General features: G+C 46.8%; 3 protein-coding genes across 9 annotated transcripts; 2 read left to right on the top strand and 1 right to left on the bottom strand.

The window, feature by feature from the left end:
* Positions 1-1,429: 1,429 nt before the first annotated feature.
* RUNDC1 (RUN domain containing 1) lies at positions 1,430-10,627 on the bottom strand. The gene is made up of 5 exons (XM_081109489.1): positions 10,121-10,627; positions 5,802-5,960; positions 4,417-4,615; positions 3,889-4,008; positions 1,430-3,493 (listed from the first exon to the last, which is right to left on the bottom strand). The coding sequence occupies exons 1-5, from the start codon at positions 10,616-10,618 to the stop codon at positions 2,628-2,630; spliced, it is 1,842 nt and encodes a 613-aa protein (XP_080965615.1). The 5' UTR covers positions 10,619-10,627; the 3' UTR covers positions 1,430-2,627.
* Positions 10,308-17,325, top strand: PTGES3L (prostaglandin E synthase 3 like). Of its 6 annotated transcripts, none has more exons than XM_081109497.1 (8): positions 10,308-10,887; positions 10,976-11,180; positions 11,512-11,672; positions 11,779-11,845; positions 11,949-12,047; positions 13,737-13,826; positions 15,136-15,189; positions 16,420-17,325. In XM_081109497.1, exons 3-8 carry the CDS (start codon positions 11,605-11,607, stop codon positions 16,453-16,455), a joined length of 414 nt encoding a protein of 137 aa, XP_080965623.1. In that variant the 5' UTR covers positions 10,308-10,887; positions 10,976-11,180; positions 11,512-11,604; the 3' UTR covers positions 16,456-17,325. The 6 variants fall into 6 exon arrangements, with proteins under 6 accessions (XP_080965623.1, XP_080965621.1, XP_080965622.1 ...); XM_081109495.1 differs by having other exon boundaries at positions 10,323-10,887; positions 11,082-11,180; positions 11,559-11,672; XM_081109496.1 differs by having other exon boundaries at positions 10,329-10,697; positions 11,082-11,180; positions 11,559-11,672.
* Positions 17,326-17,700: 375 nt separating this feature from the next.
* Positions 17,701-25,690, top strand: AARSD1 (alanyl-tRNA synthetase domain containing 1). Of its 2 annotated transcripts, none has more exons than XM_081109493.1 (12): positions 17,701-18,201; positions 18,326-18,457; positions 18,559-18,718; positions 20,503-20,560; positions 21,008-21,164; positions 21,247-21,363; positions 21,578-21,708; positions 21,903-21,969; positions 22,165-22,256; positions 23,457-23,511; positions 24,190-24,284; positions 25,492-25,690. In XM_081109493.1, the coding sequence occupies exons 1-12, from the start codon at positions 18,163-18,165 to the stop codon at positions 25,625-25,627; spliced, it is 1,239 nt and encodes a 412-aa protein (XP_080965619.1). In that variant the 5' UTR covers positions 17,701-18,162; the 3' UTR covers positions 25,628-25,690. The 2 variants fall into 2 exon arrangements, with proteins under 2 accessions (XP_080965619.1, XP_080965618.1); XM_081109492.1 differs by having other exon boundaries at positions 17,780-18,201; positions 21,223-21,363.
* The last annotated feature ends 986 nt before the right edge of the window (positions 25,691-26,676 follow it).

Here is a 26,676-nt window from a genome sequence, read left to right as displayed (position 1 = left end):
TTGGTCACCTCCTGCATGTGCCCCAACCAGGGCCTGGGCCAGGGAGGAGCCAGCAACTGAGGTACATGCCCTTGACCAGAATGAAACCCAGGACCCTCAGTCCGCAGGCTGACGCTCTATCCACTGAGCCAAACTGGCTAGGGCTGAGTTTTTTTGTTTAAACATCTTTCCTCAGCATTTAGCCTGGCCCAGGCAGTTGGTAGGCACTCAATAATGAATAAATACAGAGCACCTTAGAAATCTTTGCAACAGACCTTGCACTTTCATTGGATACATACCCATGGCTCTTTTTCATTCTATACTTTAGACCAGGCTGACTGTTCCTCCTCTCCTCCCTGGTCCTGACTGCCTCACCCTAAGCCAGAACTGTCCTCAGTTATAATGCAGATGATATCAGTGACTAGATTATCTGACTGCTTGGAAGGCCGATGGGATTATCTCTGTCTCTACACATCTTTGTTTCATGAACTCAGCAGAGCAATGGCTATCTGCCCATCTCCCTGCAGCCGTCCTCTGGCAGCTGAAATTTCTGGCAGGTATATGGAAAATACCTTCTCTTCCCTGAAGTGATGGTAGAGGGGGATGGAAAAAGGAAAGAGGAACAAAAGATTGAGAAGCCACAAGATACGAGGTAACATGATAAGGGTACAGACTATAGGATATGGATTCAGGCAACTCCAGTTCAAATCCCAGCTCTTTAATTGTGTAAACCTAGACAACCTTCCTGCAGTTTAGTTTCCTCAGCTATAAAATGGGAATAATACTGTCCTACCTTACAAATAGTGAGAATTAAATTAGGACAACACAGCCTGGCCTGTGTGGCTCAGTGGTTGAGCATCTACCCATGAACCAAGAGGTCACTGGATCGATTCCCAGTCAGGGCACATGCCTGGGTTGCAGGTTAGATTCTCAGTAGGGAACATGCAGGAGGCAACCGATTAATGATTCTTTCTCATCACTGATGTTTCTCTCTAAAATTTAAAAAATTAGGATTAACACAAAAATGCTTCCCATGATGCTAGCACAAAACCTTTATGCAAATTAGTTTTTGAGGATTAGAAAAAGATAATACTGGCGTGATACAGGGCTATGCCATATGACTACAGCAGTTATTACCCACCCGAAATAATATCCAGACAAATAGGTTTAAAAGTGCCAATTCATAAGTGGCAGGTGTGGTGACATCTGCTGTGGGGGTGGGACTGCTGGCCTGGGTGAGATGGGATGATAAAGCCAAGGGCACTTTTTAGCGAATTTACTTACAGAGACGAAAACTACCACCAAAGCTGTGCTGATCCAGGGCAGAGGTTAGAGAAGAGGCAGAAAGGCCAGGAGCCAGACACAGCTTGAGGAAATGGTCTGGATCAGATAATGCCCAGATGGACTTATAAACCAAAGCGAAGGGGCTCTGAGGTCCTTACAGAGAATCTACACAAAATACTAGATTTTATTAGCAACCACAGATATATCATTTTCCACAACATCATACATTTATTCTGCTTCACACAGGAGAACTAATTCTAATGAATTCTCAACAGTACATCTTAAATAACATGTTGCTGGAAAAATTAAGTTAAAATGCACTATGTAATAGTGCAGACATAAAGTGCAGCTGCCAATTTAATACATGAAATAATGCTGAATCAGTAGTGTTGGGAACTCATTTGGTTTTCTAGAAAGTGATACAATTTGCCCATCTTTGGTTAGTCCTGGAGTAGTATGCAGGCTGAATGACACAGAAACTAAACAGGCTAAAATATTGAGGACCAAACTGGGCTACTCTAGAGTCAGTTTTACAATGAAGTGTTCAACAGCAATCTGCCATATTTCCCACCCCCGCTGTAGTACTTATATGATCAGACCTCCTCCACCATCCAGCCTCCAAGACAAGGGAAGCACAGCCCAGAAGTTGCTGCTGGTCACTGATGTTTTCCTATCCACACTAGATTCAGTGGCAAGGGCTCTCTTGAGAAGTATACTCCTCAGAACACTGTCAGCATGTCCTTGGGAGGTTGCCAGAGGACATGGAACCAGACAATGGTTGTCCTTCTTTATAAACAGTCCTCTCCAAAACAAAACAAAAATATTGTCTGTGCTGTGTGAAGAGGACCACCTTGTCCGGAACAGACTTCAATTCTTAAAGGGATCATATTAAAATTAACTTGTGGTTAACTCCCTTAGAAATGCTATTCTCAGATTATTCCCATTCCTAGTTTAGAGGCAGCTATGGAATATACACAACCTCCCCTGAACCTTGGCTCCCAACTTAACCAATACGAATCTCAAGTCTAATTCCTTCAGGACTAACAACTCACTCATAATGCCACTCACTGTCATAAAGAGAATGGTTAGAGAAACTTGGATTTTCTAAAATTTATACCTGACACGAGGTGTTGGTGCATTAACTATGTGCCATGACTAATTTCTTTTCCATAGGCTCAAACGTATGTACCACAGGTACACTGTGGTTACACACCAGGGAAGAACCTTTAAATAAAACTGACCTTGCAGTCATTTGGCTAGGGGAAACATCTTTGACCCTTCCTCTTACTCTCTGTTCCTATCTTAGAAGCCTAACCACCTATCTTTACTGAAAAAGGTGCTGGGGTAGGGCCAGGGCACTATCATCAAAAGGCATCTTTGATGTTCTTGAGCTGGCGCACAGCCAGGTCGACAGGGAGGCTGAACTGGAGGCTGCTGAGGCGACTGAGCAGGTTGAGGGCGCTCTCAAAGCCGGTGTGTGCCATGTAGCTCCAGGGCTGGTAGTGGCGCTCGATGAGTGATGCCGACTTGCAGATAAGGTTCACCCAGGACACGAGACGCTGCTCATTCAGTGCCATGCACACCAAGGCCTTCAACTCCGAGTCTGCACTGCGCTTGAAAGGGTCATGCTCTGTCAGCACCAAATGGATAGCTGTCAGTAGACTCTGTTTGGGAGTCATAGCAGTGCCTCCCATAACAGGCAGGGCAAAGGACTGGGAGAGCTTCTGGGCTGGGGATTCCACGTAAGCACGGCCATTCTTAGCATGGTAGTACTTTACAAAGAGCTCCCAGGGATGCATGGCCTCGGGGGCCGAGGAGAAGGCCGGCAGCAAACAAGCAATGGGGGCCATGACGAGGCTCATCCCTGGTGAGGAGGCATACAGTCCATGGGCCAGCAGGTCCCTCATGGCCACTGTCAGCTCCTTTCGCACAGCTGTAGTCAGCTCGTCCTTGCCCCCCTGACAGAGGTCCTGGAGGTTGGCAGAGGTGATGACGTGGCCGTAAGGCTGTTGCCTTAAGGCTAGCTGCTTCACTCTGTCTACTGACACCTCCAGCCTCTTCAGTAAGGGAGAGTAGTCCCTGTCAGCCTGGCCTGTTGGCCACAGGGTTTGTGGGATGTGGCCTGTGGCACAACCAAACTGGCTAACAGCAAAGATCTGGAGCACTGCCAGCGCTCGCCGCATCAGGTGCAGCCCCGTCTCCCGGACTTTCTTCACGTCTTCTGCCTTTGCTGTTTAGAAAACACAATATTCATCAGTTAGGGCCATAAGAGCACAGAAGTACATTCAATAAGTCATAAGTTGAGATAAAGTATTGCTTTGGAGCTATATATAGGTCCCACATGAAGCCAAGAGCTACCCAAGGATGTCACTGGACTTCCCTTTCTTTGGGTTAGTAACAGCTATATTGAAATATAATTCACATACCATACAATTCATCTATTTAAAGGATACAATTCAGTGGTTTTTTTAGTATATGCAGAGATCTGTGTATCCATCATCCCCAAAATACACCTTGTACCATTAGCATTTCCCATTACTCTTCTTCCCAACCTCCCGAGCCCTTAGCAACTACTGATCTATTTTCTGTCTCTATAGGTTTGGCTAATCTGGGAGCTGTACTTACGTTTGCTGTTTCTTGGAGGCAGTTTGCTGCTGCCCGTTCTGGTGGAGCCATTCCCTGTCTTCCCACTGGCCTTGCACTCACAGTGTCCATTATCTGTCTGCAATGGGTTTCCCACTTCATCTATAATCAGAAGTTAAAAAGAGAAGATACTTCTTTAGTCGCTTGATGGCAGATTTTCAAAGGAAGAATATTTACTAGTGCCTACTACATGACAAGACTTACAAATATATCTTATTTAATTGTATAAAACAGTGACTGGTCTGTAGTAGTTGGCTCAAAAAATATTTGCTGAGTGAAGAAAGCATGAATCATTTTATGGGTGAGGAGAGTGGGAGTAGAGAGGTTAGGAACCTGCTCAAGGACATGAAGCCAGTAAATGGCAGAGTGAGATTTTAGCTATCTGGTTACTCACCATGCTAGCTCCCTTATTCAGTGATCAAACGCCTTAAAGAGTACATCAAGACTGGCCCCTTTAGGTATCAGTGCTTACAATGTATAAATTATCACATCTGTCCACCCCCCTCTGACCTTGGATGAAGTTGATAAACATCTCGAGATCTCGGATCTGAGTTTTCAGCTGCTCAACCAACTGTTCTTTCACTCGGGCTGGATTTACAATCTGAGCCACAGCTGCATCGACACGCTGCCGAAGCTCTTCAGTAGACAGTGAACTGATGTCTTCATTCAGATTCATGTCCAGTTTCTTTATTAATTCATCTATGATCACCTATCAAGACCACAAGCATGAGCACACCCTTTGGAATTTTCAGGGAGAAGGTTAGGAAGAAAGAAAATCTTTACTGGTATACCTCCTACCCTTAAATAGAAATCCAAGTCACAAAGAACTATCAAATTCATGAGAGAAATGATGTAACTGCTTATTAGGTAAGGATAGACCTCTTTTCTCTGGGAGTAACAAGAACCTTTGGTTCCTGTCCAACAGAAATGGTTCTTCTAACTACAAATGATTTACTGGACTAGGCAACTTTGACTCAGGTGACTAACAGCATGAATAATCCAAAGTGGCTGATGATCCAAAAAGCCTCATACTTAGCTTCCCCCAAAGTCTCCAAGAGAATAAATACTGGTTTCTCTTAGTTTCTAGTCCTTCTCATCCCTTCTTGTTCTACTCTAAGTAACTAAAGAAAAGTCTTTACAAAACATTAAGATATATTACAGCCAAAATATTCTACTAACAATATTAGGAACAATGAAATCTTGGTAATGCAACTCCAGCCCAGGCAGAGAAATAGCCATGCCAAAAGGAGAGATAAACATGTAGGGGAGGCTGTAGCTGTATTTCTACTAGCTGATTTACCTGTCTACCCAGAAGTTGTTTAAATAAATACAGCATTAAAGTCAGTCTGGATTCCTGGTATATTTATCAACTGATTGTGGGGGGGAAATCTAGTTTACATAGTATGATGTGCCCACATATAACTATTTTAATGATCAAACGAAAGAATTACTGCCCTAACCGGTTTGGCTCAGTGGATAGAGCGTCGGCCTGCGGACTGAGGGGTCCCAGGTTCGATTCCGGTCAAGGGCATGTACCTTGGTTGCAGGCACATCCACAGGAGGAGGTGTGCAGGAGGTAGCTGATCGATGTTTCTCTCTCATCGATGTTTCTAACTCTCTATCCCTCTCCCTTCCTCTCTGTAAAAAAATCAATAAAATATATTAAAAAAAGAAAGTATTACTGTTATTACTACTACTATTATTAATAATAACAAAAAGGTAGAGCTCCATTACCATATTATAAAACTCTGGAACTCGTGTTTCCGTGTGTGAATAAAGACTGTAATGCAAAGGGACTCTCAGTAAGGCCCAGGACAAGCAAGCTAGGAGAGAATGAATGCTGGAAAGAATAAACACTGGAAGGAACTGTTCAGGTAGTGGTGGCCTCTACTTACCCGCTGTCTTTCCAGGACCACAGACTGTGGTAGGGAATCATAATTGCCCTCTTGATAGGCAAATGTTTCCAGATCATCTAGTTGGGTTTTGAGCTGCAGTATCAGTTCCTTCTGCTTCTCCCTTTGGGTTTCCAGACGTTCTCGTTTCTCCTGCTCACTCTAAGATGAGAAAATACTTAGGTTTATTTCATAGGAAAAGGAAAATTCAGGGCACATCAAGAATCCTCTCAAGCCAATAATGACTAGCAAAATATAAGACATTTCCAAATAATCCAGAGGAAATACAGAATTTGTAGGATAGGCTCAAAAATAATAATTATTTCATACAGGGAAATTTATTAAATGTGTTTTTGTTAGGAAAATATCTGTCTCTCATTGGAAATAGGGTAAGAATACAATGGGGCCTTTTGTTAAGATTGCTTTTTAAAAAAATACGTATTTTATTGATTTTTTTTACAGAGAAGAAGGGAGAAACAGAGAGAGAGAAACATCTATCAGCTGCCTCTTGCACACCCCCTACTGGGGATGTGCCCACAACCAAGGTACATGCCCTTGACCGGAATCGAACCCAGGACCCTTCAGTCCACAGGCCGACGCTCTATCCCCTGAGCCAAACCACCTAGGGCAAGACTGCTCCCCCCCTCCCCCCCTTAAAGGTCTAGTTAGGAGTGAGATAACTTATCTCAGCCAAGACAGCCTCCCAGGAATTAGCCATGCCATCTTCATTGCTAATTACCATAGAACAACTCCTGACTATTTTCTGCAGAGAATCTGGAGGTAAGGGTGTAGAGAAAGGCTTTATAACTCATAACCATTTTTATTTTTAAGATTCAAAGTCCATTCAATGTTTTACAGACATCTACAAAATCAAAAGAAAGAATAAATGTAGATACCTGGGGCAATAAAAAATCCAAAGCCAAGTAATGGGGGTGGAAAGGTAATAGTGTTTTTTTTTAGTTTTTTTTAAAATGTTTGGTAAGTTTCCCTGAGCAGTGATTCCCTTTCCCACTGTTGGCCACCAGGTACTTTCCACATTTAAATGATTATAATCCCTTCAGGATGGCAAAGTCTTGCCAATGTATACTCAAACACTGGTTTTTCCATGCCTTTCTTGAGTATCAAAACAAAGCAAACTCAGCACATTATGCAGGCATAAGGCTGCATTTCAAACTAGAAGTCTATAGGATATTAAATTTAACCTTAAAATGGTACTTACCAAGCCCTCCAGAAGTAAGGTATGAGAGAGGACAAATGAAAAACAAGTTAACTTTTTGTTCAAATTATTTAAAAAGCAATGCTCTTGCTTTACCTTTATTCAACATGAAATCAACGCCCTAGCCGGTTTGGCTCAGTGGATAGAGCGTCGGCCTGCGGACTGAAGGGTCCCAGGTTCGATTCCGGCCAAGGGCACATGCTTACGTTGCGGGCTCGATCCCCAGTCGGGGGCATGCAGGAGGCAGCCAATCAATGATTCTCTCTCATCATTAATGTTTCTATCTCTCTCTCCCTCTTCCTTCTTCTCTGAAATCAATAAAGAAATATATTTTTAAAAAAAAGAAAGAAAGCCTTTTCTCAGGATTCTCCCTCTGCAATCCTTTCTGAGTGGGATAGTGTTTTCTTAGAATCCTTTTTCTCTTCCTGTCTTAGTGCAGGCCTAGCTGTCCATTAAAAGAAGGTTTCCTTGATTTTCCCAGGCAGAACTGATCATTCCTTCCACTGTATTTTGTACACACTTCTACTCTAGCTCATGTCACATTATAATTATTTGTTTAGGATTCTTTCTCTCCCAGTCTATGAGCTTCTTACAGGCAAGGGCCATGGCTTTGTACCCTCAAGGCCTAGCACAGGGTAAACTCTCAATACACATTTGTTTTATATTATTGAATCACATACAGAATGGCATATTCCAAACACAATAGTCCCCTCCTATCTGCAGTTTTGCCTTTTGTAATTTCAGTTACCTGTAGTTAACCAAGGTCCAAAAGTATTAAATAGAAAATTCCAGAAATAAGCAATTCAAAAGTTAAACTGTGTCCTCTTCTGAGTAGCATTAGGAAATCCTGAGTCTGAATCTTCCCCTTGTCCAGAGTATCTCGGTATCCATGCTGTATCCACCACCCACCCATTAGTCACTTAGTAATCGTTTTGGTTATTTGGACTGTTGCGATATTACAGTGCTTGTATTCAGGTAATCCTTACTTTACTTACTACAGGCCCAAAGTCATTCACAAAACTGTTATTACAGTATATTGGCATAATTGTTCTATTTCATTAGTAGTTATTGTTGTTAATCTCTTATTGTGCTTAATTGATAAATTAAACCTTATCATAGGTATGTTTATATAGGAAAAAACATAATATGTATGTTCAGTACTATCCGAGGTATCAGGCATCCACTTGGGGTCTTCAAACATATTTCCCTTGGATAAGCAGGGACTACTGTAATGAACTCTGACCAGAAGTCTAACCAGCTCAAGGAGCACGACTGGGTAAACTGTGTTTTCACTGTACCCCAACTTTATGAAAACAAGGAAGAAAGAAACCAGCTATAAATCCTGACGCTGTTTTTGTGAGAATGTTGAACTTTGCCATAAGTGAGCAAACAAGTTTAAGAGAACAATGAGCTCTGCTGCAAGGCAGGAAATAAATAATTTCCAGTGTGAAGTGAGATAAGATACTGGTTTAAAAAAACCAGGAACTGATAAGAAGTAAATCATTTGGTTCACACCTATCCCCCATTACCTGTTCTTGTATCAATGTATGCACACACGATCACAGCTGCTTATTAGGTATTTCTGAACACTACATTTTTTTTTCAAAGTTGTTCTCTGTTTCTGAAAGTGAAAATGAACAACCAAAAGAGCAAATCCACAGAGAACCTTTGGTGCTCCTCACACCTGAACAGGGCCTGCCCACAGTAATTCGTTCTATCCTTTCTATTCCTTAAGAGTCTGGCAATTGGACGTGGCTGCTCCTTGTTTGTGCAAGGAGCTGTGGGTATTTGGAGAGAAGGGTGGAACAGTAAACACACGATTGCATTGGAAACATTTCAGGTGAAAGTAATTCAATATCTGTTACTGATAAGTCTTCTTGGTTAAAACCAATTTAAGTGGGAAGAAAGCATATGTCGGTTGTAGCTTTAAGAATAAAAAGGTGAGCCCTAACCGGTTTGGCTCAGTGGATAGAACGTTGGCCTGTGGATTGAAGGGTCCCGGGTTTGATTCCGGTCAAGGGCATGTACCTTGGTTGCGGTTTCTCTCGCATCGATATTTCTAACTCTCTATCCCTCTCCCTTCCTCTCTGTAAAAAAATCGATAAAATATATTAAAAAAAAAAAGAATAAAAAGGTGGTAGCCCTAGCAGGTTTGCTCAGTGGGTAGAGCATTGGCCTGCAGATTGAAGGGTCCGGGTTCCATTCCAGCCCAGGGCACCTGCCCGTGTGGTGGCCTCGAACCCCAGTAGGGGGCATGCAGGAGGCAGCCATTCAATGATTCTCTCATCATTGATGTTTCCATCGCTCTCTCCCTTCCTCTCTGAAATCAATAAAAAATATATATATTTTAAAATGTGGAGAAAAGACAGTGAGTCTCCTCAACACCCATCTAGAAGTGCGCATTTCCAGGGACTCAAAGGCTGTCAGGGAACGTTGCCTTGGTGCCGTATACAGACTCTCCCAACTTCTGGAGGTAGGCTAACTGCCCGAATCTTGTCAGTTACCAATGGAACCTCATTTCGAATATCTAGTTATCAAGCAGGATGGGGAAGGAGGTTTAAAATACCAGCATTAGAAAATTCATGTAATCAGGAGTTGTGTTCCTTTTAATGACTAAGATACCCTGTTGTTCACCAAAGCGCTCACTCAGACAAGAGTCTAAAGATGAAAGAGTCTCTGGGTTCCAGGAAAAGACGGGCAGAGAGTGTAGATCTAATTTTCCACGATTTCCAATCCACTCGCTCTTCACCGGCCAATCTCCCCAATCCCCAGGGTCGGGGCACTCCATCAGCAAAGGTGCCAGGTGTTTGCTAAGGTGACTGCAAGGTGAGCGGAAGCAGCGCTGCTTTGGTTGGTTGCTCCGCTGCCCTCTCAATCCTCTCTTCGCCCTTCACGTCATCACACCTTCGGGGACACCTCTCACCACAGGTCCCCAGGCCGTTTTGTCCTCCTGTCCGCACGCCTGTCTCAAGCTTCCCGTCTAGGACGCGCGTGCTCACCTAGACAGGTCGGCGGCTCACCACCGCTACCTCCATCCTGTCGGCATCGCCACCCACCCACCCGCTCCTATGCCCATACCCCTCGGGGCCCGGCCCCCGCTGCTCACCTGGTCCTCGCCCCGCAACCGTGGCCGGTCCTCCGGCAGCCCGTCGCTCTCGTCGCAGGCGGGGTCCCCGGGCTCCCCGTAACCCAGGACGTGAGGGCAGCCGCGGAAGGCGAAGTCCTCGAGCTCGCGCAGGAGGCGCTGCTGCTCGGCCGGCGCCCCGCGCACCACCTGGCGCAGGCGGAACTGCACCTGCGCGAAGTGCGAGGACAGCGCGAGCAGCGCCGAGTCCAGCCGCCGCCGCTCGGCCCGCAGCCGCCGCAGTGTCCGGCCCGGAGAGTCGGGCGGGGAGCCCGGGGCCGCGCCGGGGTCCTCGGCAGCCGCCTCTTCCGAGAACGCGGTCGCCCCAGGCCCGGCCTCGGCCACCGCCCCTACCGGGGCCCAGCGCACCGCCTCGCACGGCGGCAGGGACTCCTCTTCTTCCTCCTCTTCGTCCTTCGCCTTTGGTCCCACGGCCGCCACCACCGTTACCGGCTCTGCAGCTACTTCCACAGCCGCCATCTTCCCGGAAAAGCCGCCGCACGTCAGCGGCGCTCCCTTGTTGCCATGGCTACGACGCACGGGCTGGGAAACGCGGGGGGTAGGCGGAGGGGCGGGCTGGAGGGCGGGGCTTAGACGTCACGGAGTTAGTCGCGGAGGGCGGGCCTTCCCCGGGGATTCCGTTCGGACCAATAATTTTTTTTTTATTTGAGCGCCTTTTGTGAATCTGGTGCTGAATGTACTAAGCGTCGGAGAAGCAGGTGCATGGAGCCGCGGACGAGTCACTCTGTGTGTGTATCTAGTGTCGTGTAGCCCTTGCCCTGGTCCCGGAGGGTGGGTCGTCTCTGCCTAAATGTGTGCTTTTCTGGAGGCGTGCAGGGCTGCAGAGGCTGCAGGGGCCAGGCTTTCCCACCGTCCCCGGAGTGCGGCTCCCTGGTAAGGTCGCGTCTCTCCTGCCTCTGCAACCTTCCGCCGACCATATAAGGAGAGGCAGCTGCCGGGGCGTCACTCACCAGGATCTAAAGATAGTGACCCTGGACTCGGACTCCCAACGCCACTGGGCTGCGGGGGTCGCCATGGCACGGTGAGTGTTTCCGGCCACCCTTTCCCCTTTAGATTTCTTGTCCCACATGTTCTGGGCGCTCCAGGTTCTGCGAGGTCCCATGGGAACCCCGGGCCCCAGGTCTCTGTAACTTTGGGGTGATGAGGGGCAGTGCCATCTCCATGGCCTCCATAACTCCTTACCTTTCACTCTCACACTTTTGATTCTCCCCAGATTCACCCTCGCCACTCACACCCATTTCCATCACTCCCATCCCACCTCCCCCTGTCTCTTGTAGCTCCATGTTGACAGGGCGGTAGCATAAATTATCCCTGTATTTCCCCCTTCTCCCATCTTTCCCAAATGCTCCCAGTCTTCCCTCTCCCACCCCTGTGAAGCCCCACCTCAACTCCTCTTCAGGCAGCATGCCCGGACCCTGTGGTATGACAGGCCCAGGTACGTGTTCATGGAGTTTTGTGTTGAGGACAGCACCGATGTCCACGTGCTCTTAGAAGACCACCGCATTGTGTTCAGGTAATGGCCTCCCATTGGTTGAGTCTGGCTTCCTCAGAACCTTTCCCTTCTCTTAATTCCCCCACACTCAGCCTCCCACATCTCTTCATCTGCACTGTCTCCTCAGCTGCAAGAATGCGGATGGAGTGGAGTTGTACAATGAGATTGAGTTCTACGCCAAGGTGAACTCCAAGGTAAGGATGGGGTGGGACGGTCAGGTTTGGGTGGGAAGGCTGCCTGGGAAATGGGAGATTCATTCTCTTAAGACTCTTAAGCATGAGGCTCTCTATGTGGCAGGACTCCCAGGATAAGCGCTCTGGCCGCTCCATTACTTGCTTTGTGAGGAAATGGAAGGAGAAAGTGGCCTGGCCTCGGCTCACCAAGGAGGATATCAAGGTAGGGAGTGGCCTGCTCTTTCTCCTGTGCTCTCTGTCTATGTACCAGAGCAGGTACTCAGATTAGCTCTGGGAATCACCCTTGCCTCCTTCCCCACCAACAGCCAGTAACTCACCAGATCCTGCCTATTTGACTACTTGGATAGGATTGAATCCATTATTTCATATCTACCTAATTCAGGCTTCATCCATCACTGGGTGAGGTTTGTTGTGTATTTTCAGCCCCACGCCCAATCTGTCTAAAGCATCCCTCCCATATGATCTGTCTGAAACATATATTTGAGTGTGAATGTTGTCCTATGCACCAAAAGGTGGCAGGTTCAATTTCCTGTCAGGGCACATGCCCAGGTTTTGGGCTTGATCCCCCATAGGGGGCATGCAGGAGGCAACCAATCAATGTTTCCTCCTCTCTCTCTCTCTTTCTCCCTCCCCCTCTCCCTCGAATCAATAAAGACATATTAAAAAATAAATAAAACACATTTGACCTTGTCACTCCCCTACTTAAGACCCTCCAGTGGCTTCTTTCTCCTAAAGGTTGCAATTTGGCCACTTGCTGGTCGGATCTGGCTCTCAAATTTATTTGAGCAGTCTTCACAGTGTTAAAAATTATTTCCATTGACTACTGATATTTAGAAGTTTTGATTAGTTGCTGACATATAAAAATGTGGAGAATTTGCCAAACCGGTTTGGCCCAGTGGATAGAGCATTGGCCTGCGGACTGGAGGCTCCTGGGTTCGATTCTGGTCAAGGGCGTGTGCCTTGGTTGCAGGCATATCCCCAGTGGGGGGTGTGCAGGAGGCGGCTGGTCGATGTTTCTCTCTCATCGATGTTTCTGGCTCTGTCCCTCTCCCTTCCTCTCTGTGGAAAATCAATAAAATATATTTTAAAAAAAATTTGGAGAATTCACCTACAAATCCAGATTATTAGCTTCTCTCAAAAAATGGTGATTTTGGCCACATTGGTCTAAAATTCCCAACTGCCTAGAGTTGGAGCTTTTTCCCCCCTTTTTAATTTTTTTTATTGACTTTAGAGAGAGGAAGGGAGAGGGAGAGAAAGATAGAAACATCAATGATGAGAAAGATCATTGATTGGCTGCCCCCTACTGGGGACTGAGCCTGCAACCCAGGCATGTGCCCTGACCAGGGATCGAACCATGACCTCCTGGTTCATAGGTCGATGCTCAACCACTGAGCCACACCAGCTGGGCCTCACTTGCTTCTTGATGGCTGGGACTGTGTATTAAACATTTCTATGATCCCAGTGCCAGTCTCAGAGTCTGACCCATAGTATCTGTTCAATAAATATCTGCTAAATGAATTAGTAAATAACTTTTTTCTCTAAGTGTGGGGACTTGGGACATGGACCTTGAAGGGTTGTCCCTGTCTTTCTTGGTTGGTTCTATGATACTTTATGACACAGTCATACTTCCAGATGTGTGATCTTCCCAGTCAATTTGCTCTTGGAGGGCAGAATTTCTATGCTTTTCCATACCCTAAACATTGTGTTTAATGGGCTCTTGGTAAGTCTTTATGGCTGACGTGGCAGCTTGGAGACGGGGTTAGTTAAAGGGGGCTGTTGGGAAGACTGCTCCCATCGACCTTCCCCAAGCATGCTCCCACACACACACCACACTTTTCCCTGCACTTCTGCTGCCCTCTTGGCCTGTGACCCTCCTTGCTTCCTCTCTCAGCCAGTGTGGCTGTCTGTGGACTTCGATAACTGGAGAGACTGGGAAGGGGATGAAGAGGTGGAGCTGGCTCAGGTGGAACATTACGCAGAGGTAAGTCATTTTCTGCCCATCTTGATCCTTCTCTGAGTCTCTGTCCGGAGAATTGTCATCAGGGCTAAGCAGAGATACATGAGCTCCTTAGGCCGGCCGCTGATCGGTGCTGATATTCTTTATGCATTTTGTGCAGTGTTTAATAGGGATGGGAAAAATGAATATTCTATTCATAGAGTAGAGCCTGTGCTCTGAAGAAGTTTGGTAGAACCTTTTCCTACTTTTCTGTAAGTTTTGTTCGTGTGTGTGTGTGTGTGTGTGTGTGTGTGTGTTTTCTTGAACTAGATAACCTCATGGGAATCTCAAACTAAGCAGTATAAAATTCAAATTTAAAAAATCACTATTTTTACCCTGGTGAGTGTTTCTAAATGGTCAGAGCATTGGCCCAAGCACGAAGGGTCGAAGGTTTGATTCCTGGGTTGCAGGTTGGGGCAATTGTGGTTGGGGCGAGTGCATGCGGGGGCAACCAGTCGATTTCTCCCTCCCTTCTTCCTCCTTTCTCTGAAAAGTGATGGAAAAAATATGCTCAGGTGAGGATTAGAAAAAAATATCACTATTTCCCAATAAATTATTTGGTTTCAGAATTTCAGTACTAGTTATTCAGGTTGCAAAAACACTTGCAGACCCTGACCTGGATTAGTAAGGAGTGTGTTCTGTGTGTTTGTTTTTTTTTTTTTTTTTAATATATTTTATTGCCGAAACCGGTTTGGCTCAGTGGATAGAGCGTCGGCCTGCGGACTGAAAGGTCCCAGGTTCGATTCCGGTTAAGGGCATGTACCTGGGTTGCGGGCACATCCCCAGTGGGAGATGTGCAGGAGGCAGCTGATCGATGTTTCTCTCTCATCGATGTTTCTGGCTTTCTATCTCTCTCCCTTCCTCTCTGTGAAAAATCAATAAAATATATTTAAAAAAAAATAAATATATTTTATTGATTTTTTACAGAGAGGAAGGGAGAGAAATAGAGAGTTAGAAACATCGATGAGAGAGAAACATCGATCAGCTGCCTCCTGCACATCTCCTACTGGGGATATGCCCGCAACCCAGGTACATGCCCTTGACCGGAATCGAACCTGGGACCTTTCAGTCCGCAGGCCGACGCTCTATCCACTGAGCCAAACCGGTTTCGGCTGTTCTGTGTGTTTTTAAATTTCTTATTAAAAAGAGCCTTAATGTACTTTTCTCTAATTCATTCCACTGATGTGTTAGGGGCTTTAAACATAGGGCAGTTGTCTGGCTGGACCATTCTCCTATGGCCCATTAGTATGCAGGTTGCTCTTCTCTCTTGTGACTCCTTTTCTTTTCCCTCTAGCTTTTGCAGAAGGTCAGCACCAAGAGACCTCCCCCTGCCATGGACGATCTGGATGTAAGTAAAGCCTGCCCCTCAACCCTTCAGTTTCTGTTTTGCTCTTAAAAATAAGATACAATACTAGAAAGCTCCTGTCTCAGTCCCTAGCACATAGCAGTTCTCAGTGCATGTTAGCCAAATTTGATTATTTTTTTTTTTTAGCCAAATTTGAATTTGACAAAGAAGAGTGAATGTTCTTCTCCAGGCTTAAGAAAACCCCAGTAAGCCCTAGCCGGTTTGGCTTGGTGGATACAGCGTCAGCCTGCGGACTGAAGGGTCCCAGGTTCGATTCCGGTCAAGGGCACATGCCTGGGTTGTGGGCTTGGTCCAACCTGCAGGAGGCAGCCAATCAATGATACCCTCTCATCATTGATGTTTCTATCTCTCTCTTCCTCTCCCTTCCTCTCTGAAATCAATAAAAATATTTTCAAAAAAAAGAAAACCCCAGTAAGTGATCTCCTTCTTGGGAGCACACCCATACCTTTCTCATCCCCTTCTTCTCCCCAGGCATGTTACCTTACTTTTCTTTCTCCTAAGCTTCAAGGGCCCTTCTTGGCCTCTGTAACTTTTTCCTTAAACCTATTTCTTCTATGGCTCACTTCTACCTCTGTGGCTTTCTTTTTTTTTTTTTTTTAATATGTATATATTTTATTGATTTTTCTGCAGAGAGGAAGGGAGAGGGATAGAGAGTTAGAAACGTTGAGAGAGAAACATTGATCAGCCCTCTGCTGCACACTCCCCACTGGGTACGTGCCCACAACCAAGGTACATGCCCTTGACCGGAATCGAACCTGGGACCCTTGAGTCCACAGGCCGACTCTCTATCCACTGAGCCAAACCGGTTAGGGCTACCTCTGTGGCTTTCTAAATAAACTTTTGCTTAAAAGAAAACACAAAAACAAAAAACACCAAACCCAGCAAAACTGTCTTCACTTCCATCTCTCCCTCTGCTTCTCCATCCTAGAGCAGTTCTGGCCCTGTTGACTATCTTTACAGTTGTAAGGAGCAGTAGCATTAATTGAAATTCTGAAACTAAATGATACATGACACCGTGCTGTTTATTCAGTACTGGTGGTTTATTTTCCAAAGTTTAAATCCTTCCATATTAGCCTCCCAAGAAGTTGTGTGACACAGAAAAATCACAAAAGAAAACTTGGAGAGCAGAAGGGAGTGAGCAGTGTTTGTGAACACAAATGTTCACTCTTTCCATATTCTACAGGTAACTTTTGTCTTTTTCTTTTTTTCTAGGATGATTCTGACAGTGCCGATGCGACAAGTAGTTAACTTCTGCACGGTAGACCTGTGGAGGAAGCTGTGGCTGTCTTCCAGTCCTTCTGACAAGCTAGGGCCTAGACCTTTGTCTAGCTGTTTGGCTGAGCACCAAGGTCCTCTGGGATCTCAGATCTTTCCTCAAAGCTCTTAATTAAGTGTCCTCCTTCATGCTTTATTTCTTTTCCCTATGCATTTGACTATGGCTGCTACATCAGATGGCAGAATAGCAGAGGAATAGACTGGTGGGACTGCTGACTTCCTGCCAACTAGCTATAATCTCTATGTTTGGACTGCTCGTCAGGGCTCTCGAGTATGTGTGTATGTGGTAGAGCAAAATCCAAAGAAGTAGCATATAGATTATAATAAATCTCTAGGAACTGGTCGATCTCTTTCCTGCTTGTACTTTTTCCTCCTGGAGCCAAACCTCTTCTCTCTCTATAGTTACTCTCTAGGGGAGGGGTGGGTGTCAAAGATCCTGGCCCTCATCGCTGAGGTTGAAAGAAGAAAGCTTTTGGGAGCAGGTTGTAACCAAGCTGAGGGACTTGCCCATGCACAGATCTATGCTCTGATTCCTCAGAGCAGAAACCAGCCTTTCACCATATGGGTAATACTGCCACTCCTAGAATCAGCCAGAAACCCACCTCAGCTTTCTGCAAGCTCCAGAAATCTCTTTATACTTTTAAAGCTGACATTAGTTCTTAAACTAAAAAAAAACCCCTGAAACAATTGCTAATACAAAGTTATATTTGTATTATGTTTTACCATTTACTATTATCTCATTAAATAATTATATATTTTCTTCATAGGTCATCAATCAGGTAACAATAAGTGGCAAAGTTGTGACTTGAATTTGTATAGCATGTCCCCTTATCCACAGTTCTGAAAACCAACAACAACAAAAAAAATTGACACCAAAACTCATTTGACAACAAAACATGACCTAAACTGTTGTGAGGCTGTTTATTATAGTGTTTATTCCATTTAGTATATTTATTTCTCAGCATAAATATTAATGAGTTTGATTACATGATGTTGCTCTTGAGTTCCAAATGGAATGCGTTAGGTAACAACACATAGAGTATGCTCTCCATTACGGCCTAAAATCTGAGACATCCTAAATTCTGAAACATCAGGAGTCTTCAGGTTTTTTATTAGCTGATTTGAAAGAGCAGAAAGAAAGTTTATTTTTAAGCGGTTAAAGTTTTAAGGCACTGTCCAGCACGAGTCACATGTACTTGAAATATGGCTGCTCCGAACTGAGATGGGAGTGTTAAATACACGCCAGGTTTTGAAACTTTTTATACGGGGAAAACTCACTTTTATATACCTATTACATGATGAAAGAATGGATATGTTGATTTAAATAAAATATTAACGAATGCGGCTTGCATTATTTCTATTGGGCACTCTGTCGTGCCGCCAAGCCCGCACCATCCCCACCTCTACACATCCTGGGAGCCCAACCGGCTACACTGAGTGCCTCGACAAGTTCGGGTCACAGTTTTGTCCTCTAGTCCTTTACAAAGTCAAAGCAGTTGCTAACCAACCCAGAACATCTGCAAATCGCGTTTTCAACAAATTTGTCCCAACCACATCCCATTCCGTGCTTTCTCGCTTCTGCGCAGAGACGCGTCCGCACTGAGGATTGTCCCGCGCGGGCCGCCGTCCGCCCCAGGCGCTGCAGCGCGCGGATCCCGCATCCCGGGGACGGCGGCGGCGATGGCGTTCCGGTGTCAGCGGGACAGCTACGCCCGGGAGGTGCGGTGCGGCCGCTGGGCGAGGGCCCCGATGCTGCCGGGCGGAGGGGGCGCTGCGGGAGGAGGGCGCGGTGTGGAGGGAGAGCCGAGCTAGATTCAGTTTATTCGTTCGTCCCTCTGTTCAGTTCACCACCACCGTGGTCTCCTGCCGTCCCGCGGAGCTGCAGACCGAAGGAAGCAAAGGCAACAAGGACGTGCTGAGCGGTTTCCAGGTGGTGCTGGAAGACACGCTGCTTTTCCCCGAGGGCGGGGGACAGGTACCCGAAGCCCCCCCGTTCCTTTCTGCCGGGGTCTCTGTGTCCAGGAGAGAGGGCGAGCCCCGCCTCCCTCTGCTGCCGATCGGCATTTCTTTCCCCAGCCTGATGACCATGGCACAATCAATGGCATCTCTGTGCTGAGAGTGACCCGCCGGGGGGCCGAGGCTGACCATTTCACACAGACACCCTTGGCCCCTGGGACTGAGGCCCACGTCCAGGTGGACTGGGAGCGGAGGTTTGACCACATGCAGCAGCATTCAGGTAGGTGGGGGCGGGATCGGGGACCTATGGCGGCGTAGGGGGCTGGGGGGCGGCGGGCAGTTGCTTTGTATGGGATACGGTTTGGGTTCTCTAGGAGTTAGCCTTTTGGAAAAGTCAGACGTGTGCAGAATCAGCTCCGATTGAGGCAGGTTAAGGTAGATGTTATAAAAGCAATAGGAGCAATTAAAAGTATTAGAACATGGTCCTGGCCGGGAGGTCCAATTGGTAGAGCATTGCCCCAACACACCAAGGTTGTAGGTTCAATTCCTGGCCAGGGCACATACTAGAAACAGCTAATGAATGCATACATAAGTGGAACAACGAATCGATGTTTCTTTTTTCTTTTTCTCACTCTATCTTTCTCCCTTCCTCTTTCTCAATCAACCAATAAAAATTAAAAGTATTAGAGTAACTGCTGGATTTGAGCATTACCAACTTCCTGTCTTGGTATCTTTATCTGGATGTGTCATAAACTTCTTAAATTCAGAACATCCAGAATGGTATTTAAAATTCATCCATTAAAAAAAAAAAAGAAGAAGACAAAAACAAACAAACAAAAAACAACAACGAATAAAAGTCATCCATTCCAGCCTTGGCTGGTGTGGCTCAGTTGGTTGAGTGTTGTCCAGTGCAATGAAAGGTCACGGGTTAGATTCCCAGTCAGGGTACATGTCCAGGTTGTGGGCTTCGTTTCTGGTCAGATATGTTGTGTGCGGGAGGCAACCAATTGATGTCTCTCTCTCTCTCTCTCTCTCTCTCTCTCTCTCTCTCTCGCTCTCCCCCCCCCCTTTCCTCTCTCTCTCAAATCAATAAAAACAAAAAATTTTTTAAAGTCGCCCATTTCCCCAGACTTGGTCTTCCATGAGCGTTCTCTATATTCAGTGCATGGCATCAGCAGCCACCTAGTTTTTCAAAATCCTGGAAGTTAGTACAGACACTCTTTGGGGATAGCCAGTCAATCACGAAGTCCTGTCGGTTTATCTTCTAAAAGCTTCTCTATTTCCTCCCACTGTCAGTGTGATCATCTTAGGCCCAGCTCTCCTTGTCTTTCCCCAGACCTCTGTAATAGCCTCCTGGCTAGTCTCTCCACATAAAGTCTTGCTTCTTGCAGCCTAATCTTCGAAGAGCAGCCAGAATAATCTTTTAAAAATTAAGATCGGATCATGTCACTCTCCTGCTTAACGCTCTTCAAAAGCTTCCTGTTGCTCACGATAGAGCTGTACTTACCATGGCCTCCAAGCCCTACCTGGGCTGGTGCTTGCCTGCTGCTCCAGCCTCAGCTGGCCTCCCTCCCTCCTGCTCCCAGCATTCTGGCCGTGCTGGCCTTCCTCTCCATTCCTTGAACACATCCTGCTTTTCCTCCTTCAAGGCCTTTGGTCTATTCCCATTGCCTTCACAGTTAATTCCTTCTATTACTCCTCTCCTCCTGTCATCAGTCAGAGATAATGCTGTATCTCTAACATCAAGCCCTGTGCCTTGCATGTGGTAGGTACTTGATAAATATTTGTTGAGTGAATATGCCACAGTAGAGCTTCAGTTCAAATCCTGCCTCTGATAAGCTACGTTGCTTTGGCAAGTTACTTGACATTTCCAGGCCTCAGTTTCCTTATTTGTGAAATGGCATCGTAAAGCCTCTTGCAGAATTCTTGTGAGGATATTCAATAAAGTATCTCAATGTTACCCAGTGCCCAGCAGGTCTTCAACAAGGAAACTTTCTATGATGATGTGGGAGTATGTGGCTGTCTGGGCTTCTCATTCTTCTGTCTCTCATTCTCTGTTATCAGGGCAGCATCTCATCACAGCGGTTGCTGATCATCTGTTTGGGCTGAAGACAACGTCATGGTGAGGAGGAGGCATAAGACTAACTGCAGAGCATGACTCCTGACTCCCAGCTCCTTTTCCAGTATTGGGTCAGGGGGTAGGAGGCCAAAGGAAAGAGCAGTGTTCAAAATCTGCTGTGTTCTCCTGGTCCCCTTGAGGGTGGGGGGTGGATGACCTTGTGTTTCTTAGGGAAAACAATGGGATGAGCAGAGAGATATCTGCCTTTGCTTAGGAAAGAACATAGAATTTTGAGCCTAAAGACCTACGCAGTGTGGATCTATGTGACCTTGATCACATTCGTTACTACCCCTCAGCTGTAAGATGGAAATGACAATCCCTACCTTGCAGGATTTTTGTGAGGATTAAATAAGATAATTTATGTGGACGTTCTTTGTAAACTGTAAACTTTCTTATGTTGTTACTGTTGTCATTATCAGCATCCTGTGGCTCCTCTACTTCTTCTGACAGGGAGTTAGGGCGACTCCGGAGTGTGATTGAGCTGGATAGCCCCTCTGTGACTGTAGAGCAAGTAGCTGCCATTGAGCAGAGCGTCAATGAAAAAATCAGAGACCGGCTGCCTGTGAATGTGCGAGAACTGAGCCTAGATGACCCTGAGGTGGAGCAGGTGAGGGGTGGCTTCTGCAGAATGGCGCTCTGGGGGCTCCTCATCAAAATTCAGACAGCCCTCTCCCTCGTCTGTGTTCCAGGTGAGGGGCCGGGGTTTGCCAGATGACCATGCTGGGCCCATTCGAGTTGTTACCATCAAGAATGTTGATTCCAACATGTGCTGTGGGACCCATGTGAGCAATCTCAGTGACCTTCAGGTAGGCGAGGAGAGGCTTCTGAATGGTTAGGAAAGAGGGTGTCAGGAGTGTGGGATCACAACAGGGTTGGGAGGGATAGAGGGGGACAACTGGGGAGTCCTGAGAAAGTCACTCTTTTATTGTTTCCAACTGAAGGGGGGGTCTAGGTGTCTCCTACCCTTGTGTCCAGCACCCACTGGGTTTTCTGCATGTGTTACCTCCTTGCCTCATGTAGGTCATTAAAATTCTGGGCACTGAGAAGGGGAAAAAGAACAAAACCAACCTGCTATTTCTGGCTGGGAACCGCGTGCTGAAGTGGATGGAGAGAAGTTATGGAACTGAAAGAGCATTGACCACTCTGCTTAAGTATGCCCCTCCTGTTGTCTCCTGCTTCTCAGGACCGGGACACCGGGCTTAGCTTTCCTGCCTGTCAGGCAGGCAGAACAGTCTGTCTCTGGGCGGTAAGATGTGATCATAGATGACAAAGTGCAGTGGACGAACGCCCAACACCAAAAGCAGTGGGGAAGCTGGGCAGCTCTCCACGGGCCTTTCACTTGCAGGTGTGGAGCAGAGGATCACGTGGAAGCCGTGAAAAAGCTGCAGAACTCCACCAAGCTCCTGCAGAAGGTGCTTATTCCCTGGCGGGTAGAGAGCGCGTGGGCTCTGCCTGGAATAGGTCCTGGGACTTGGCGCCTCCGCCCAACCAGATGTGTTAGAGGGAGAGTTTGTCAGAGGGGCGGGTGGGGAGAATGAAGTGGAGGGAAGGCGGTGCTGTCTTGTTATCCTTCCCACCTGTCTACTCAGTTCTGGCCTCCATTTCAGAACAACCTGAATCTGCTGAGAGACCTGGCTGTGCACATTGCCCACAGCCTCAGGAGCAGCCCAGACTGGGGAGGTGTGGTGACGTTACACAGGTGAGACAAGGCCGGGGGCATGAGGCTTTAGGGCTCAGCCTCTCCCCTGTATGCAGTGCACAGCAGGTGGCGGGCCACTCACTGGTATTCCCAAGGCTGGGTAGACCCTAAGAAATGTGTTACCTACCAGATTTTTTTGGTTGATATGAGCATCTTTCTTTTTTAATCCTCACCTCAGGATATATTTTTTAAAAATATATTTTATTGATTTTTCACAGAGAAGTAGGGAGAGGGATAGAGAGTTAGAAACATCGATGAGAGAGAAACATCAATCAGCTGCCTCCTGCACGCCCCCCATTGGGGATGTGCCCGCAACCAAGGTACATGCCCTTGACCAGAATCGAACCTGGGACCCTTGAGTCCGCAGGCTGACGCTCTATCCACTGAGCCAAATCGGTCTGGCCTGAGGATATTTTTTCCATTGCATTTTAGAGCGGAAGGGAGGGAGGGAGGAGGAGATAGAGATGGAGAGAGAGACATCAATGTGAGAGAGAACAACATGAGAGAGACACATTCATTGGTTGCCTCCCACACACGCCCCCACCTGAGGTGGGGGGCAAACCTGCAAAACCCAGGTATGTGCCCGTCACTCTGACTTTCATTAGCACCTTCCCTCACCTCCTTCACCGTCTCACAGGCCTTCATTTACCTTGGCGAATCCTATTAAAGCAGCGGTTCTCAACCTGTGGGTCGCGCCCCCTTTGGGGGTCGAACGACCCTTTCACAGGGGTCGCCTAAGACCATCGGAAAACACATATATAATTACATACTGTTTTTGTGATTAATCACTATGCTTTATGTTCAATTTGTAACAATGAAAATACATCCTGCATATCAGATATTTACGTGATGATTCATAACAGTAGCAAAATTACAGTTATGAAGTAGCAACGAAAATAATTTTATGGTTGGGGGTCGCCACAACATGAGGAACTGTATTAAAGGGTCGCGGCATTAGGAAGGTTGAGAACCACTGTATTAAAGGGAGACAAAAATAAATGCAAAGCTTGTTAGGAGCTGCTGATGCTGAGAAGGACGTCCTGCTGGCCCTCCGCCAGCATGCTCTCTCTTTGCTGAGGGGCCTGGGACTTCGCACAAACAGGCAGCAGGAAGGCCAGCCTCACGAGGAGGAGCTGGGCATCCGGTGGTTTCCCAGCTCCCTCTCCAACCTGGATCTCACATCTGTGCCTTTCGTTGTAGGAAGGAGGGCGATTCTGAGTTCATGAATATCATTGCCAATGAGATTGGGTCAGAGGTAAGAGACGCACCCTGGGTAGAGACCTAAATGAGGGGCGTTAGTTTAGCTGAAGTCCTTCCACATGAGCACATGAAGAGTAAGGGACAGAAATTCATTCAGTATAATTTTCTTTTTTTGTGTTAATTCTCACTCAAGGCTATTTTTTCCTTTTTTTTTTTTTTTTTATAGAGAGAGTGGAAGGGAGGTAGGGGAAGAGGGAGAGAAACATGTCGTGAAAGAGACACATGAATCGGTTGCCTCCACACCCCTGACTGGGGCTGGGGTTCAAACCTGCAACCCAAATATGTGCCCTTAACTGGGAATGGAACTGGTGACCTCTTGGTGCATGGGGCGACGCTCAGTCCACGGAACCACTCCGGCCGGGCAGCTGTCTGTCTTAAGGTTGAACCTAAGTTCCTGTGGTCACTGGCGAAAAGTTTCTTGGCTCTGGTGGGCCAGAGTGGAGGGGCTGCATTATCATTCATTCGAACATCGCTTGTGTTTTAGAGAAAATGTCTTTTTTTTTAGTTGAGATAGGATGTGTCAGTTTAAGGCGTACAGCATGTTGATTTGATGCACTTATAACTGCAGTATGATTTCTAAGTCTGTTCTTGAGACTGAGGAGAGTGCACAGTATAGAGGGGTTGACCCCACATCCTTAAGTATCAGGGTTCATCTCCTTGTCTTACCTCCTAGGACACCCTCCTGTTCTTAACTGTGGGCGATGAGAAAGGCGCTGGGCTCTTCTTACTGGCAGGGCCAGCTGAGGCCGTAGAGACCCTGGGACCCAGGTAACCTTTCGTAGACGGCTTTGCATGGGTGGGAGAGCCTATAAGCCTGACCCAGGACAGCCCTTTCCTGAGGACAGAGGCCGCCACGTCTGCAGTCTCAGATTCACATCACAGACCTGTGACGTGGGCTGAAATCATTATCTCCAACTATCATTCCCAATTTCATAGGTGAGGGACGGCACGCCCGGTGCCTGGGATCTCACAAAGCAGGGGCAGAACTGCGACGTGAACCCAGGTCTTTTGGCTCCAAATCCATGTGTTTTTCTTTTAGAAATTGAGATTCATAGGTGATACATGAATACGGGTGCTGGGATATCAGTAGGCAGATGAAGCAGGTGCTCAAGGCACCAGCAGAGGAGAGGCACGTACTCTTTGGGGGAAAAATTAGGATTTTGAAATAAAATTTAAAAAGGCATTAATATAATTGTTAGGAAAAAGTTAGAACTTTGTTGGACTTCTTTCCCCTTGTGTTACTGTTTATACTTCGTTTTAAATTAGATGTGGTGATGTAGTGCCCCTATTCTTTCTAACGGACTCTTCAAGGTCCCGAGTGCCTCTGATGAATGTGTGGTTGTCGTAGGAAAACAGCTTTTAAAGCAGAGGTTCCTGACAGGCAGCCAGGATTGGCCTAGAGATTGGTTTAGCCTGTGTACTACTTTAAATTTAAAAAAATACTTGCTACATTTTAAAGTCAGGAGATTTTTACATAAAAAGACAGTTCTGGCTTTTCTCCAAAAAGGAAAAAAACTGGCACTCCCTGGCCACACTGGGCTCACATTCCACATGGTGGTGGCTACGAGGCACCTGAGCAGTGGCGCCCTCTACAGACAGGACAGGCTTGTCCAGGTTGCCACAGTCCCGCCTTTCTCGCCCACCCGTTTGACTCCCTGCTGGTCCCCACAGGCGTTGTGTCTATAGCCCCTAGTGTACCTTCACTCTGCTCCCTGGAGGTTGCCATAATCTATCTAGGCCATTTCTAGACACTTCTGTTGTTTCCAGTTATTCACTCTTACAGTAAACATGGTACATATTACATGTGCAAGTATTTTTAAGAAGGATTTCTAGAAGCCATCTACTCCTTCTCTCCCTCGTCCCCAGCCCCCAGGCTCCCGCCCCCAGCCCCCGGGGAAAGACTCAGGGCTGCTCTTGGTTTCTCTGTGGCTTTCCCCTGAGGACCTCCTTCCCCTGACATATCTCTGCTTCCCAGGGTGGCTGAGGTGCTGGAAGGCAAAGGCGCAGGGAAGAAGGGCCGCTTTCAGGGCAAGGCCACCAAGATGAGCCGGCGGGCGGAGGCACAGGTGCTTCTCCAGGACTACATCGGCACGCAGAGTGCTGAGGGGTGAGGACTCGCGCCTCCCGGCTCCACAGAAAGAGCCTCTTGGACAATAAAATAGTTCGATTTTCAATGATTGTGGTACCATGTATTACTAATTTATATAGTGTATGCCCGTGTGCTTATGCAATAATATCTGTGAATAAACAGGTCACTCATTTGGTCCCATAGACATAGCCTATGGGAATGAGTCTTACATGGTAAGGTGCACTAATGTACTGAAACTCAGTTGCAGCCTTTCTTCACGTAGAAATATACAGTGGGGCCTTGACTTACGAGTTTAATTCGTTCCGTGACGGAGTTCGTAACTCAGATTACTCGTCTGCCAAATCTTAAAGTGAATGAGTGAGACACGTGATGCTGGGCTAATGTGGCGTTCACTGTGACGTTCGCTGCGCAGCTAGCGGTGGGGTATCTGAAGCTGGCTCGTAACCCGAATTTTAGCTCTCAACTCAAAGCAAAAAATCGGCCGAGAGAGATGGCTCGTATCTCGAAAAACTCGTTAGTCGGGACGCTCGTTAGTCAAGGCCCCACTGTAGCTGCCAAAGGAGCGTGCAAGTCAGGTGAATGAGTCTAAGCCTGAGGTCACAATTTAAGAAAAAAATTCTGGTTCTGTCACTCGCCTGGGGAAGTTACCTTGCCCTTTTAACCTTCAGTTGCCTCGCTGATACCATGGCAGTAAGGGCAGGACCTAGTTCTCCCGGGTCTCGTGAGGTGACGTTCAACTGTAAGTGCTCAGGAAAACACTCGATTCCCCACTGATCTAAACACAGACTTGTTGAGTCCCTGGTGTTCTGCGCCTCTTTACCTTCCCATTGGGAGTTGATAAATGCAGGGGCCGCTGCCCTACTGTCGCCCCCGGTGAGCTGTGCCCCAGGCAGTGCTGAGGACATCGGTGCGGCCATCCCACGTGCTTTTCTGAGTTACTCAGGAGCTATGATTGAGCCCAAGGGAGGCTTCTTTTGAGCCCAGCAGCTCCCGGCAAATCGCTTTAATTTAGATGTTCATCTTGTTCGCACAAGGACTTTATTCAGGTAAAACTCCCACAGGAGGAAATTG

Source organism: Myotis nattereri (genome assembly GCF_964212035.1).
Source record: "Myotis nattereri genome assembly, chromosome: 16".
NCBI classification, from domain to species: domain Eukaryota; kingdom Metazoa; phylum Chordata; class Mammalia; order Chiroptera; family Vespertilionidae; genus Myotis; species Myotis nattereri.
The sequence above is the reverse complement of the archived record's forward strand: the minus strand, read 5'-3'. Positions and strand labels throughout refer to the sequence as shown.

Bases quoted from the DNA above. Each gene is read 5' to 3' on its own strand.
- AARSD1 (XM_081109492.1), top strand. From the start codon at position 18,163: ATGGCGTTCCGGTGTCAGCGGGACAGCTACGCCCGGGAG. The intron at 18,719-20,502 runs GTAGGTGGGGGC...CTCTGTTATCAG, and splicing joins CCACATGCAGCAGCATTCAG to GGCAGCATCTCATCACAGCG. The intron at 20,561-21,007 runs GTGAGGAGGAGG...TTCTTCTGACAG, and splicing joins GGGCTGAAGACAACGTCATG to GGAGTTAGGGCGACTCCGGA.
- PTGES3L (XM_081109495.1), top strand. From the start codon at position 10,862: ATGGAGCCGCGGACGAGTCACTCTGT. The intron at 10,888-11,081 runs GTGTGTATCTAG...CGACCATATAAG, and splicing joins CCGCGGACGAGTCACTCTGT to GAGAGGCAGCTGCCGGGGCG. The intron at 15,190-16,419 runs GTAAGTAAAGCC...CTTTTTTTCTAG, and splicing joins CTGCCATGGACGATCTGGAT to GATGATTCTGACAGTGCCGA.
- RUNDC1 (XM_081109489.1), bottom strand. From the start codon at position 10,618: ATGGCGGCTGTGGAAGTAGCTGCAGAGCCGGTAACGGTGGTGGCGGCC. The intron at 4,616-5,801 runs GTAAGTAGAGGC...TGGTCTTGATAG, and splicing joins TGGTCCTGGAAAGACAGCGG to GTGATCATAGATGAATTAAT. The intron at 4,009-4,416 runs GTCAGAGGGGGG...TTCTGATTATAG, and splicing joins GTTTATCAACTTCATCCAAG to ATGAAGTGGGAAACCCATTG.